General features: G+C 39.9%; 1 protein-coding gene across 8 annotated transcripts; it reads left to right on the top strand.

Annotated features, from left to right (window-relative positions):
• The first annotated feature begins 819 nt into the window (after positions 1 to 819).
• LOC126631277 (trans-Golgi network-localized SYP41-interacting protein 1-like) lies at positions 820 to 12,357 on the top strand. 8 transcript variants are annotated; one of them, XM_050301453.1, is made up of 10 exons: positions 820 to 1,094; positions 1,481 to 1,617; positions 1,844 to 2,458; positions 2,609 to 8,587; positions 9,307 to 10,195; positions 10,291 to 10,967; positions 11,081 to 11,222; positions 11,342 to 11,423; positions 11,525 to 11,672; positions 11,930 to 12,357. In XM_050301453.1, the coding sequence occupies exons 2-9, from the start codon at positions 1,567 to 1,569 to the stop codon at positions 11,625 to 11,627; spliced, it is 8,538 nt and encodes a 2,845-aa protein (XP_050157410.1). In that variant the 5' UTR covers positions 820 to 1,094; positions 1,481 to 1,566; the 3' UTR covers positions 11,628 to 11,672; positions 11,930 to 12,357. The 8 variants fall into 8 exon arrangements, with proteins under 8 accessions (XP_050157410.1, XP_050157407.1, XP_050157409.1 ...); XM_050301450.1 differs by having other exon boundaries at positions 2,576 to 8,587; XM_050301452.1 differs by having other exon boundaries at positions 1,844 to 2,467.
• Positions 12,358 to 12,632: the final 275 nt, after the last annotated feature.

Below are 12,632 nucleotides of genomic sequence, written 5' to 3'. Positions count from 1 at the left end.
ACAATATTTTACACTTTATACATTGCATGGTAAGATACATGAGTGACTTAGCAAGGTCTAAAATATCGATGATATCGGAAATATCGGTAGTCCAAAAAAATATCGATAATCCAAAAACATAGAAATTTCGATGGAAATATCGGGATATTATGGATATTTTAGACCATGATTATAACTCATTATGTACTATGTATTTTGAGTAAACATAAAAATTTCTCCTATCCATAATTCTACCCACCCACCTCACCACTGGACTCCAATATCTTGACTAAAATGGTTTCTTTATTTTACAAAACAATCAAGCTGAAAATAGGACATAAATTTTGTAGGTAAGAGCGAAAGCACAAAAGCTTGAGAAGACATCAGTTATACACAATTTTCTTCTATTTCTATCTCATTTACTGACAAAAATTTGATTATTTAGGATACAGTTATGCATTAGAGCCTAAAGTCTAAGCTTGAAGTGATGGATCTGCTCCATGAGCAATCAATCAAAACTAAATAAAATTACGTAAAAGTCAATGCGTATATCCGTCATTAGCACTACTATTTAGTAATATTTTTGTGTATTTATAGATGAGAAATCTTAAGTTTGATCCTCACAAATAACAAATTTGATACCAAGTTATTATTAACTTATTATTTGATTTAGTTCGAATCTTCGACTTAATATGGTTGTACGTTGAAAAAGACACTTTTGAGCCCAATGGGCCACAGGAGTTAAAACATTTTGCAAATTGGAAGGTCCACCAATTTATTAAGGCTCGGAATAAGTCGCGTATTGGGTTTTCAACAACAAAGAGGAAACGGTTGCCCCAAGTCCAACCAAACCTCCAAAACAGCGACGTTTCACTTGTCTTCCCAAATCGACATTTCACCTGCGCAGGCAAATCACATGGCGTAGCAGAGACACAAAACGAAAACGAAGGTTGCGTTAGATCCAAGGGACAACGGGGGACCGACCCGTATACACACATAGTGACGCCGATAGAGAAACCGAGAGGGCGCCATTGAAAAGCAAACCTTCATTCGCAACCACCGAAGCAATCGTATCAACCGCGACGGCCTGCAGATCCAGCTGCCGCGACATCCAGGTACGATATCTTCCTATCAGTTTTCCAATCTACTCGTTTTATATTGTATGATTCGTACTGTTTTCTTCGTTTTGATTTGCTTGTTTTAAGATTTGTTTGATTAGAGAGTGAATGAATTAGGTTCTGGATCTTTTCGAATCCGATTTCATATGATATTGTATCCTGTTTGGCTGCCGAGAAAATGAGATTGAATAAGAATGTCGTTGTGATCGAAATTGAACCTAGTTTAGTGTTTGCGTGGCCCTCATTTGCCGGAAATCAGCACTAAACTTCGAGTTTTGAAATTTGAAATTTTCTGTTATTTTCTAGCATTTGTAGTTCCATTCAGCACGAGTATTTGTAGTTCTATCCAATGTAATGGTGTGGTTGTGTTTAATGGTTTATAGGAAGGATTATATGGTGAGTGAGACGTTGCTGTGGTGATTGGCGTGGAGTCACAGTGGGGAGCAAGAACGGAGTGGATCGGAATCGGATGGACAAGAACAAGAGCCGTACCGATCTGCTCTCAGCCGGACGAAAAAAGGTACACTGACCTCTGGACAATGTGTCTTGTGACCTAATTTTTGGTTCCTGATAAAATGTAACTTGTCTGAGCTGTATCCTTTTACTTGGAAAACTTTTTTGTATGGTACGTGCCTATAGGTTTGCTACTCTATTTTCTGCTCTGTTCCTCAATGTCTTAGTAATCAACTGGAGAGTGCAAATGAGCTGTGGGAACTTAATATATAATCTTGTATTTCTGCCGGCAGCTTCAACAGTTTCGCCAGAAAAAAGATGGTAAAGGCAGTGGAAGTGGAAAATCCACAAAGAAGTCTAGTAAATCAGAGAAGCATGAAGCTGATGCTGATGCAGTCTCTAGTGCAACTAAACCTACAGCGTTGACTCAGGCCCCTGAAGGAGAAACTGAGTCTCGTGTAGATGCTAATCTGGAAAACATCAACTCGTCAGGGTCACATTCTGGGGAGATTTCTACAGCTTCTGACATTGAAGTTGCTTCTGCTGCTCCCTCGGCAGTTCCCATTACACATGAGGGAAATGCAGTTGAAACTTTGATTGACAAAAATGCTGAGTTAGCATCACAGGAGGTGGCATTCAGTCAGCATGATGTTAACTTTTCCGCCACGAACGAGGGGGAGAGTACTGTGGGCACTGATGCTGAGGAGGCAAGAGTTAGTTCATTGGACACTTCACATGTCATGGATTCCGGAGGGCTAGCCAAAGATGCCAATATGTCTATGCCGGTTGATGTGTCCATGCAACCTATTTCAGTTGATAATACTGATCAAACAAAGGGTAGAGATGAGGAGCCTTTGCCTTCGCCAGAGAGTATTAATACATCCTTGGTGCAGGAGAGGGAAGATCAGGTAACAGATGTAGGTTGTGCCCTTCTCCTTTTGTTATTTAACTTTCTATTACTTTGGGATTCTTCCGGAAATTAATTGAGCAGGTTAGGAAAACTGATGGGTTTGATGTATAATTAGAATCTCATTTGTTGCTGGGTAGGGGCAATGCAGGCAGCTGACGGTTTGGATGCAAAAAATTGTGATCGTAATCAAGAAGCAGAAATGGGGCGTAAAGGAGATGACAAGATTTCTTCATCTGAGCTTGATAGAAGTGTTGAAAGTTTCTCTAGCCAAGCACCTTCCATAAATGAGCAAACTGATAAAGTGGATGAAGTATCTGATCGAGAAGTGGAACTTGCAGGAGATAGAAGTGTAGCTCTGTCTGAGATTGATAGAACTGCTGAAACTTTCCCTGATCTCGAGTCGTCCATGGGTGAACGGATTGGCAAGGCAGATGAATCATCTCTGTCAACTGGTGCAACCATGTCTGATGGACTCCCAGTATTTGCTTTAGCTCTACCTGAGGCAGATGGATCTTTGGTTGTTAGTGCTGCTATGGATGACCGGCAGGAAACAGAAGATGTTCCAGGCTCTTATTTTGAAGAAAAGTCCGAGGTGCAATTTGGATCTGGTTTTGGGCAAGGTGGGGAAGAACATAGGGCCCTTCTGGAGGATCATCATCAGAAACATCCATTGGGTGGGCTTGAAAGTCCTCCAGGAACCAATATGGTGCTTCCAGATAAAGGATGGACTGCGTCTCCTGTTGTGGATGCCAGCTCAATCAGTCTCTCACAGCTCACAGAAGTAGTTAGGAGGCTTAGTGAAGAAGAGTTCAGGGTTCTTATTAAGTCAGTTGAATCAGTTTCTAGTGCATCTCAGGGGACTACCAATTTGATTGTGCCAGAACATGGATTTCTGGAATTGTTTGAGCAACTTAAAGAAGAATTGGTTCTCACACATTTGACAAAAGATATCAGTGACTTGCAGCTTGTGCAGCAGTCTGAGATGCAAGTGGAGTTTGATTGCCAACGTGATCAGTTACTTGATGAAACATCTCTTCTTCGTGCTTCACTAAATGAAGTCCGTGAGAAGAACCAATGCCTTGCTGAAGAGCTTGCAGGGTGCAGATGTGAACTCCAGGCTGTTGCTAGTGGGAAGGAGGAGCTCCAAGACCAACTTCAAACTGCGAGGGCAGAGGTAGAAGAATTTTCTGCTAGAGCAACTGAGTCGCTTAGCAGCCTGGAAAGGTCGAAGCAGGATTTGTTGATCCTGTCAGCTGAGTTAGCTGACTGCAAGTCTTTGGTGGCAGCTTTACAGGTGGAAAATGAGAAATTAAATGGGAGTATTGTTTTGTCGGATGAAGATAGAAAGAAACTTGTTGAGCAAAATGATTGTTATCTTCACGAGAAGGAGAAGCTTTCAGCAGAGTTAGTTGATGGAAAAAGTTTTGTGGAAGCTCTACAGGATCAAATATCCAGCTTAAGTGGGAGTCTGAGTTCTGTAACAGAAGAGAGAAAGAAGTATGAGGAGGAGAAGGAGCATCTTTCCTCTGAGAATGACAAACTTGCTATAGAAGTGGCTGACAGTAAGAACACAGTATTGGCTTTGCAGGTAGAAAATAGCAACTTGAATGGAATCCTTTCTATGGTTACAGAGGAGAGTAAGAAGCTTGAGGAAGAGAAGAATCATCTTTTCTATGAGAATGAGAAACTTGCAATAGAATTGGCTGCCAGTAAGAATTTAGCATTGGATTTGCAGGTAAAAAATGAAAAATTGAATGGAAACCTTGTTTTGGTTACAGAGGTGAGAAAGAAGCTCGAGGAGGAGAAGGATTATTCTGCCCACGAGATTGAGAGATTTTCTTCCGAAATTCTTGTTCTTCAAGAGCGGTTATCTGCCGAACATGAAGAACATATGAGGTTTGTGGTTGACCTAAATGAAACAACGACACGCCTTGAACAACTCTCCGAAGAAAATATCTTTCTCACTAGCAGTCTGGACACACTTAAAGCTAAGATGAAAGAGGTTGATACCAGTGGAATCAAAATTGCATCCCAAGCTGGGGAAGATGGGGATCAAGTTGAACTTTCAGAAGTGCGGAGCAGGAGGCATGAAATTGAAAATGAAAAATATCACCAAGTTCCTGGGATGGAAGATAGTGAAGGCTCCTTTATTATGGTGGAAAAACCTTCATCTGATGGCGGTGGAGGTTCACCAGTTCTGAATCTTGGGAGGGAAGTTTTTGATGATTCCGTTGGGTTTGTAGCACTAAAGGGACGCATGGAAGAGGCAGAGAAAATGATGAACAAACTTGTACAGGAAATTGAAGGCATCTGCTCTCGTTCAGAATTGTTGAATAGGTCAGGTGATAAAGTCTCCACTCCTCCAGTCTCAAAACTGATTCAAGCCTTCGAGTCAAAGGTGCACCTTGATGAACATGATGTGGAGGAACGAGGTCTAACTGACAATCAATCACCAGCAGATTCAATTGCGTCAGTAAGAGAGCAAACTGGAAACTTGAGAGCATTATTTGAGCAGTTGCTTCTGGATGCTGCAAATGCCAGTGAACTGCTCAAGGAGGAACGAGATGGTAGGAGAACTGCTAATGCTACATTCGGAGAGATGAAGTATCAGTATGAAGACTTGGAGGAACATAGCAAGAAATTGGAAGCTACCAATATTGAGCTTTGTGTCCTATATGAAGCTTTAGAACAACATAGGGGCAGCATTGAAACAAGGAACAGTGAGCTTTTGGTTCTCTGTGAGTCCTTAAGACTAAAAGTTACTAATCTCGAAGCTGAAAACTTGGAAGTTGGAAGAAAGCTACATAGATATGAATCAAGAATTGATCAATTGCAGAGTCAATTGCATGATTTACATCTGAGTTCAAATGACATAGTATCTCAGATCTCTGATCAGTTAGAAAATTTTCACAAGGAAGCGGCAGAGAGGGTTTTGATACTTGAGCAGCATTGGAATTCCACTCTCGCTCCTGTTGTTGAAGCGATTGGAAAGCTTGGTGAGTCTATTGGGAGTTTCAGCACAACTACACCAATTTCTCATGATTGTTTGGACACAAGTCATTTCGTTGCTTCTGTTTATGATGCCATCACTGTTATTGAAGATTTGAAGGTAAAACTTAAAAGCTCTCAAACAGACCGTGAGGCTATATGTATTTTACATAAAGAAGTGAATGAGAAATGTGACGATCTCCATGTAAAGAATGAATTGGCCAGTGATATGCTGCACAAGTTGTACAGCAACCTTAGCAAACTTCTTAGAGTTTTGCATGGGTCTATAGATGAAAGTGAGATGAACCTGAAAAATGAAAAGCTTCCTCATCCTCTGGATTATAGTATTTATGAAACCATCATAGAACAGCTGGAGAATTTTCTGAGTGAGGGACTGCAACTCCAATCTGTTAACAAGAAGCTAAATTCAGAGTTGATGGTTAGAACAGAAGAATTTGAGGAATTGAAACAAAGATGCCTGGATTCAAGTGCTATTCAGAAGTTAATAGAAGATATTGAAGGTGTGCTAGAAGTGGAAAATGCTGAGTTTCAAGCAGATAAAATGCTTGCTTCACGCTTGGAATCATTGGTATCGTGTCTTGTTCAGAAGTACAAGGATGCTGATGCTCAGGTAGGCTTATCTAAAGAAGGTTTTCAATCCAAGGTGATGGAATCTACTTCAATGCAGGAAGAAATACAGCAGTTAAATGCCTCGTTTTTTCAGCTTGAAAGTGAAACCATTGTCCTCAGGGAAAGTTTACGTCAGGTTGAGGAAGCCCTTCTTGTTGCTCGTTCTGAGTTACAAGAGAAATTATATGAACTTGAACAATCGGAGCAGCGGGTGTCTTCCCTGAGAGAGAAGCTTAGCATTGCTGTCTCCAAGGGGAAAGGCTTGATTGTCCAGCGAGATGGTCTCAAGCAGTCCCTTGCAGAGAAAGCTAGTGAACTGGAAAGATTCTTACAGGAGCTGCAATTGAAAGATTCCAGGCTTCTTGAGGTTGAAACAAAGCTCAAGGCATATTCAGAAGCTGGTGAGCGTGTGGAAGCTCTGGAATCTGAGCTTTCATACATTCGCAATTCTGCTACTGCATTAAGAGAATCATTCCTTCTCAAAGACTCTGTCCTTCAGAGAATAGAAGAGATTTTAGAAGACCTTGATCTGCCAGAGCATTTTCATTCGAGAGATATTATTGAAAAGATCGATTGGCTGGCCAGGTCAGTTACTGGTAATACTTTTCCTCAGACAGATTCAGATCAGAAGAGTTCTGCTGGAGGAGGTTCATCTGATGCTGGTTTTGTTGTTATGGATTCCTGGAAAGATGATGTACAGCCAAGTTCAGATTCCAGTGATGATTTCAAAAGAAAATATGATGAACTTCAAAGTAAGTTCTATGGGTTGGTTGAACAGAATGAAATGTTAGAGCAATCTTTAATGGAAAGGAACAACTTAGTCCAGAGATGGGAGGAACTTTTAGACAGGATTGATATGCCATCGCATCTGCGGTCCTTGGAGCCGGAGGATAGGATTGAGTGGTTAAGAAAAGAACTTTCGGAGGTGCAGGGTGATAATATGTCTCTCCAGCAGCAGGTTGTTAACCTTGAGAGCCATTGTGTAACGCTGACTGCTGATTTGGAAGACTCAAGAAGGAGAACATCTGACCTTGAGGAAGACCTTCAAACATTTATTGATGAGAGAAATAATCTTTCTCAAAGATTGGAGCTTCTGATCAATGATCATGATAAACTTTCAGCCAAGGCAGCTGGGTTTGAGCTTGAGAATGAAAAACTGCAGGAGGAAGTTTCTGATTTGCAGGAGAATGTAGCCAAGCTGCGTGGGATTGAGAAGCAAATTCTCAGCTTAGAAGATGACATAAGAAGATTGCAGGGTCTGGTTACTGATGCATTACAGGATCCTGGAACAAATTCAGAGTATTCTGGTGAAAGCAGCATTGAGTGCTTCGAAGGGTTACTGAATAAGCTTTTAGAGAATTATGCAACTCTTTCCTCAGAAAAACCAGTGTTTGGGGTTGCAGCCGATGGTATTCATACTGAAAATTCTGAAGCAATGGTTGTTGAAGCGAGAAGCGCAAGTACACCTGATACTGCTGAATCAGATACAGTTGCTTTGAAGAAAGAGTTGGAGGAGGTTCAACGTGAAATTTTGGATGTGAAGGAGGAGAGAGATGGATATGTGGAGAAGCAACGGTCTTTGGCTTGTGAGTTAGAAGTGCTAGATAAAAAAGTGAATGAGTTGCAAGGGCTTCTTAATCAGGAGGAGCAGAAGTCAGCTTCTGTTAGAGAGAAGTTAAACGTTGCAGTTAGAAAAGGAAAGCAATTGGTACAACAGCGTGACAGTCTGAAACAAAATATTGATGAGATCAATTCTGAGGTGGAATGCTTGAGATCTGAGACCAAGATAGGCGAAGGTAAACTTGCAGAATATGAACAAAAGTTCAGGGATTTGTCTGCTTATCCAGGGAGGGTAGAAGCCCTAGAGTCTGAGAGTTTATTCTTGCGGAATTGTTTGAAAGAAGCTGAGAACAATTTGCAGGAGAAAGGAAATACTTTGAGCTTAATCATAAATATTCTAGGAAACATTGATGTTGCAGAGGATGATAATTCTGGTGATCCAGTTGTTAAGTTAGAACAAATCGGGAAAATGTGCTGTGATTTGCGTGCGAATATGGCTTCTTCAGAACAAGAAGCTAGGAAATCAAAAAGAGCATCAGACCTACTCCTTGCAGAACTGAATGAGGTTCAAGAGAGAAATGATGGTCTCCAGGAAGAACTAGCAAAATCTGCGAGTGAACTTGCTATAATCTCCAAGGAAAGGGATCTTGCAGAGGCCGCCAAGCTCGAAGCTCTTTCACGTCTTGAAATGGTTTCTACTGCTCACTCTGAGGAAAGAAAACACCAATTTTCTGAATTTTCAGGACTAAAGTCTGGTGTAGATCAACTTAGGAAGGGGTTTCATGATGTTAGTAGTTTATTGGCTGGTATTTTTCACCAGGACTTGGTATTTTTGCACAACCTGGAGTCTGGTATTGATTCCTGCCTCAAATCAAGCAGTGCTACTTATGTGGTTGATGTGCCCCCTTTCACTACAAGCAGTGGATTCATCACAAGCAAATCAGACAAGGTACCTTTTTATGTGCACACACTTGAGTATTTGTTCCAGTTTTATATGCCCGTATTTAAATATTCGTACTATTCCATATGGCTTGTCAAAGGCCATTTTCTACCAATTATAGGTCCTTTGTTTTGTATGCCTTTGTTTGAATTCTGTTGTACCTTCCCTATGCCCGAAAATTCAAATAACCTTCATTTTAAAGTCAGACGAGTGCAGTGGTTTTGCTTGGAAAATGTATGCTTTATCGACTGTCGTAAGCTGGTTAAACTAGAAATGAAACCTCTTAAGTGAAAAATGATTATTGAAGAATTGTTTCATGTATATGTACTTCTCTCTCGTCTATTTATAGGTCTGCTTTATTTATAAATTCCAACTTTTTGGATAGCAAGTGATGCGACAGATGGAATGCCATTATCTACGCTAAAAGTAATTGGGACTCGTATGACGGTATGTGGGATTAAGAATGAAGATAAATACAGTCACGTCACTTGGTATCCAAATTTTGGATTATAGTTAGTCTTGTCATTACCATTACTGTTAATATCATCATCATCACTAATGACTATTATTCTCATATCATAATTGTTTATTCTTATACTGTTATATGTTGAATGACAATTATAGTCTTTAAATTTGATGTGAAGCATTCTTCTCTCTTATTATCTTTATTTTTTTATCAAGTTTCGTGCATTTTTTTCTCATCTTCTAATTTTGGCTTCCCTGTTCAGGAGAACTTTATTTCTACAAATTCTTGGTCAGACTCCAACATGCATGGCCAATTTGATGACAGTTTTATAATTGAAATCTTTACTTACGTAAGGCATTATCTGCAAGAACTCGTGATGGAGATTGGTGTGCTTAAAGAAAAATTAGATGAACACTCAATTTCATTACATGAAAAAGCTAGCAGTGTATCTAAATCAATGGCAATTGTTCGTGGAGAATTAACTTCCAAAAATGAGTCATTTGAAGCCTTGAAGAGAGACTTGTTGCATGTGGAAAGAGTTGAAAAGGAAAAGGACAATGAGCTTCTTTTCTTGCGCCGAAATATTGCCTTGCTTTTTGAAGCATGCACTGGTTCAGTTATGGAAATGGACAGAAGAAAAGCTGAATTGGTTGGAAATGGTTGGTCTGCTGGAGAACAAGGGATGAGATTGAAATTAGCAAATTATTCTGAGGATGGACTTTCATTTAGTGGAGAAGACCGGTTTCGCTCTGAGGAATGTGTCAGGAGTGTGACAGACAGGCTATTGTCAACTGTGAGTGATTTTGGTTCTCTGACAACGGAAATTGTGGAAGGTAGCCAAAAGGAGTTGAAGATTACCATTTCAAAGTTGCAGAAAGAGCTTCAGGAGAAGGACATTCAAAAGGAAAGGATTTGCATGGAGCTTGTAAGTCAAATCAAGCAAGCTGAAGCAGCTGCAACAAGTTACTCAACGGATCTTCAATCTTCAAAATCTTTGGTGCATGATTTGGAGAAACGGATAGAAGTGATGAAGGGTGAACGTAACTTATTAGAGCAGAGAGTGAATGAATTAGAAGATGGCCGTGCTACTTCTACCGAGTTACAAGAGAGGGTCAGATCACTGACTGATGTGATTGCTGCTAAAGATCAAGGTCAGTTAGAGTCTACTATAGTTTTTATATTTGATTGAAATTTGAAATGGTTATATTAAATAATCACCAATTATCAAAATTGTTTGTGATTGCAGAAATTGAGGACCTAATGCAAGCACTTGATGAGGAGGAGGTGCAGATGCAAGGTCGCACTTCCAGGATTAAGGAACTGGAAAAGGTTGTGGAACAAAAGAACTTAGATTTGGAGAACCTTGAAACTTCCCGCGGGAAGGTTATGAAAAGGCTTTCCATCACTGTGAGTAAGTTTGATGAACTACATCATCTGTCTGCAAGCCTCCTTGGTGAGGTGGAAAAGCTCCAATCACAGTTGCAAGAACGGGATGATGAGATATCCTTCTTAAGGCAAGAGGTCACTAGGTGCACAAATGATGTTCTTGTTGCATCACAAACCAGCAACAAGAGAAGTTCAGAAGAGATCCATGAGTTATTAACATGGTTTGACATGAATATTGCTCTGGTTGGGCTGCACAATGGGGATCAGAACAGTGATCAAGTTTCTGACTACAAGGAAATATTCAAGAAAAAGGTTGATTCTGTTATTTCAGAATTGGGGGATCTACGAACTGTGGCTCAAAGCAAGGATACACTGTTGCAAGCAGAAAGGAGTAAGGTAGAAGAATTAACACGCAAAGGAGAAACTCTTGAGAAGTCTTTACATGAGAAGGAATCACGGCTAAATTTGCTTGACAGTGTGGAAGATTCTGGTCGGGGAACTAGCAGCACCTCTGAAATTGTTGAGGTCGAGCCTGCGGTGAGATGTTTATATGTTTGTTTATTTATTTATTTACCACCTTACATTCTCTTGCCCTTTGTCAGAGTATTGTGATGTCATTAAAAACTTTATTTTGTGGATTTTTTAAATAGAAAAACAATTGGGCGAAAGCTGGGACCTCCATTGCACCTCAAGTCCGTAGTTTGCGCAAGGGCAATAATGACCAAGTTGCAATTGCCATAGATATGGATTCTGGGAGCAGTAGTAGGTTGGAAGATGAAGAGGATGATAAAGGTAATCCTATGCTGATATAATTGCTGCCATCTTTTACTGGTCTTTGCCCTTCAATACCAAGTCAGATGGTCACTGAAGGCATTTCTTACTGGTTTAACATTTGTTTTCTTCGGCTGTAGTTCATGGTTTCAAGTCACTCACGACTTCAAGAATTGTTCCAAGATTTACTAGACCCGTGGCTAACATGGTTGATGGCCTTTGGTAAGCATATCCAGTCCTTGTTTTCTTTTCTGGGTAATATTTCAATCTAAAACTTACCTAGATTTTGTGAGAACTAAATCGTCTTGTACACAACCTTTCAGGGTATCTTGTGATCGGACTCTAATGCGGAAACCTGTTTTACGGCTTGGCATTATATTATATTGGGCTGTACTGCATGCGCTTCTTGCAACTTTTGCAATTTGAAAAGCCAGAAGCGATTAAAAGGATTCTCTTGAAAAGCCAGAAGTGGTTAGTAAGATTCTTCATTAGTTGCTTATTTCTGTCTTTTGTTATTCTACGCCCCTGCACTCTCCCTATAAACTAATATTTGGATTAAATATAAACCAAAGGAGAATCAAGAGACTTAAGGGAAGGGTGCAGTAGGAGAAAACGAGAGTGTGAAAAGCACTGCTCATTTTTATGTTATAGTTTTGTGTTTGCGAAGTTCTGGATCGAAAAATATTGTGAAGTTCAGAACTTATGAGTTGCATTTCCTTGTGATGCAGGTTCACATTTTGAAGGGCTTGGAGTCGTCCTTGTGTCCCGACGATGGTAATGCTTTATTGGGTATTAAGCTGGAAGTTTAAATCTGCTATTTATTTTCTCCTTCGTAGATGCGATTAGATCCATTTATTATTTTCCACAACCGAGCGATTCAGATTCACAGTTTTTATACGAATGAATCTGAGAAGCTTGGTTGCATCCTAATAAGAAAAGAAAGTTTGATAGGGAAACAAACATAGTTCCTTTGTTTACTCAAATACCCAACCACAAAAGGTTGTACATCGTAGCTGCTACTACAATAGGGTTTTCTCTCTATATAATTGGAGAGAATTTAGATGTGTAACAAAAAGCTCCAACCTAGTACTTTGTCAAGACGATATTGTCGTGTAATGTAAATTTTCAGGCATATTTTAATGATTTTGTTCTTTAATTTTTCCGAATTTCTACTATTTCATATTCCGAGAAAAGGAAATTGGAGTAATGGTATCCAGACTTTGACCTAATTAAAGCTTTGGTTCATGAATTTTTTATAATGTGGAGCAATGATTTTTTCTGTGCGTAAACAACATTAGAACTTTCAAATTCTTTGCGTAAACAACATTAGAACTTTCAACCAGACGGAAGTTTTAACATTGTCACCTAAAAGGACCATTGTTTTATGTTGTGAAAAGAGGACCGGTACTCACATGTTTTTGCTAGAGGAGA

The sequence above is a fragment of the Malus sylvestris genome, chromosome 8 (genome assembly GCF_916048215.2).
Source record: "Malus sylvestris chromosome 8, drMalSylv7.2, whole genome shotgun sequence".
Taxonomy (NCBI): Eukaryota; Viridiplantae; Streptophyta; class Magnoliopsida; order Rosales; family Rosaceae; genus Malus; species Malus sylvestris.
This window is presented reverse-complemented; position numbering and strand designations above follow the sequence as displayed.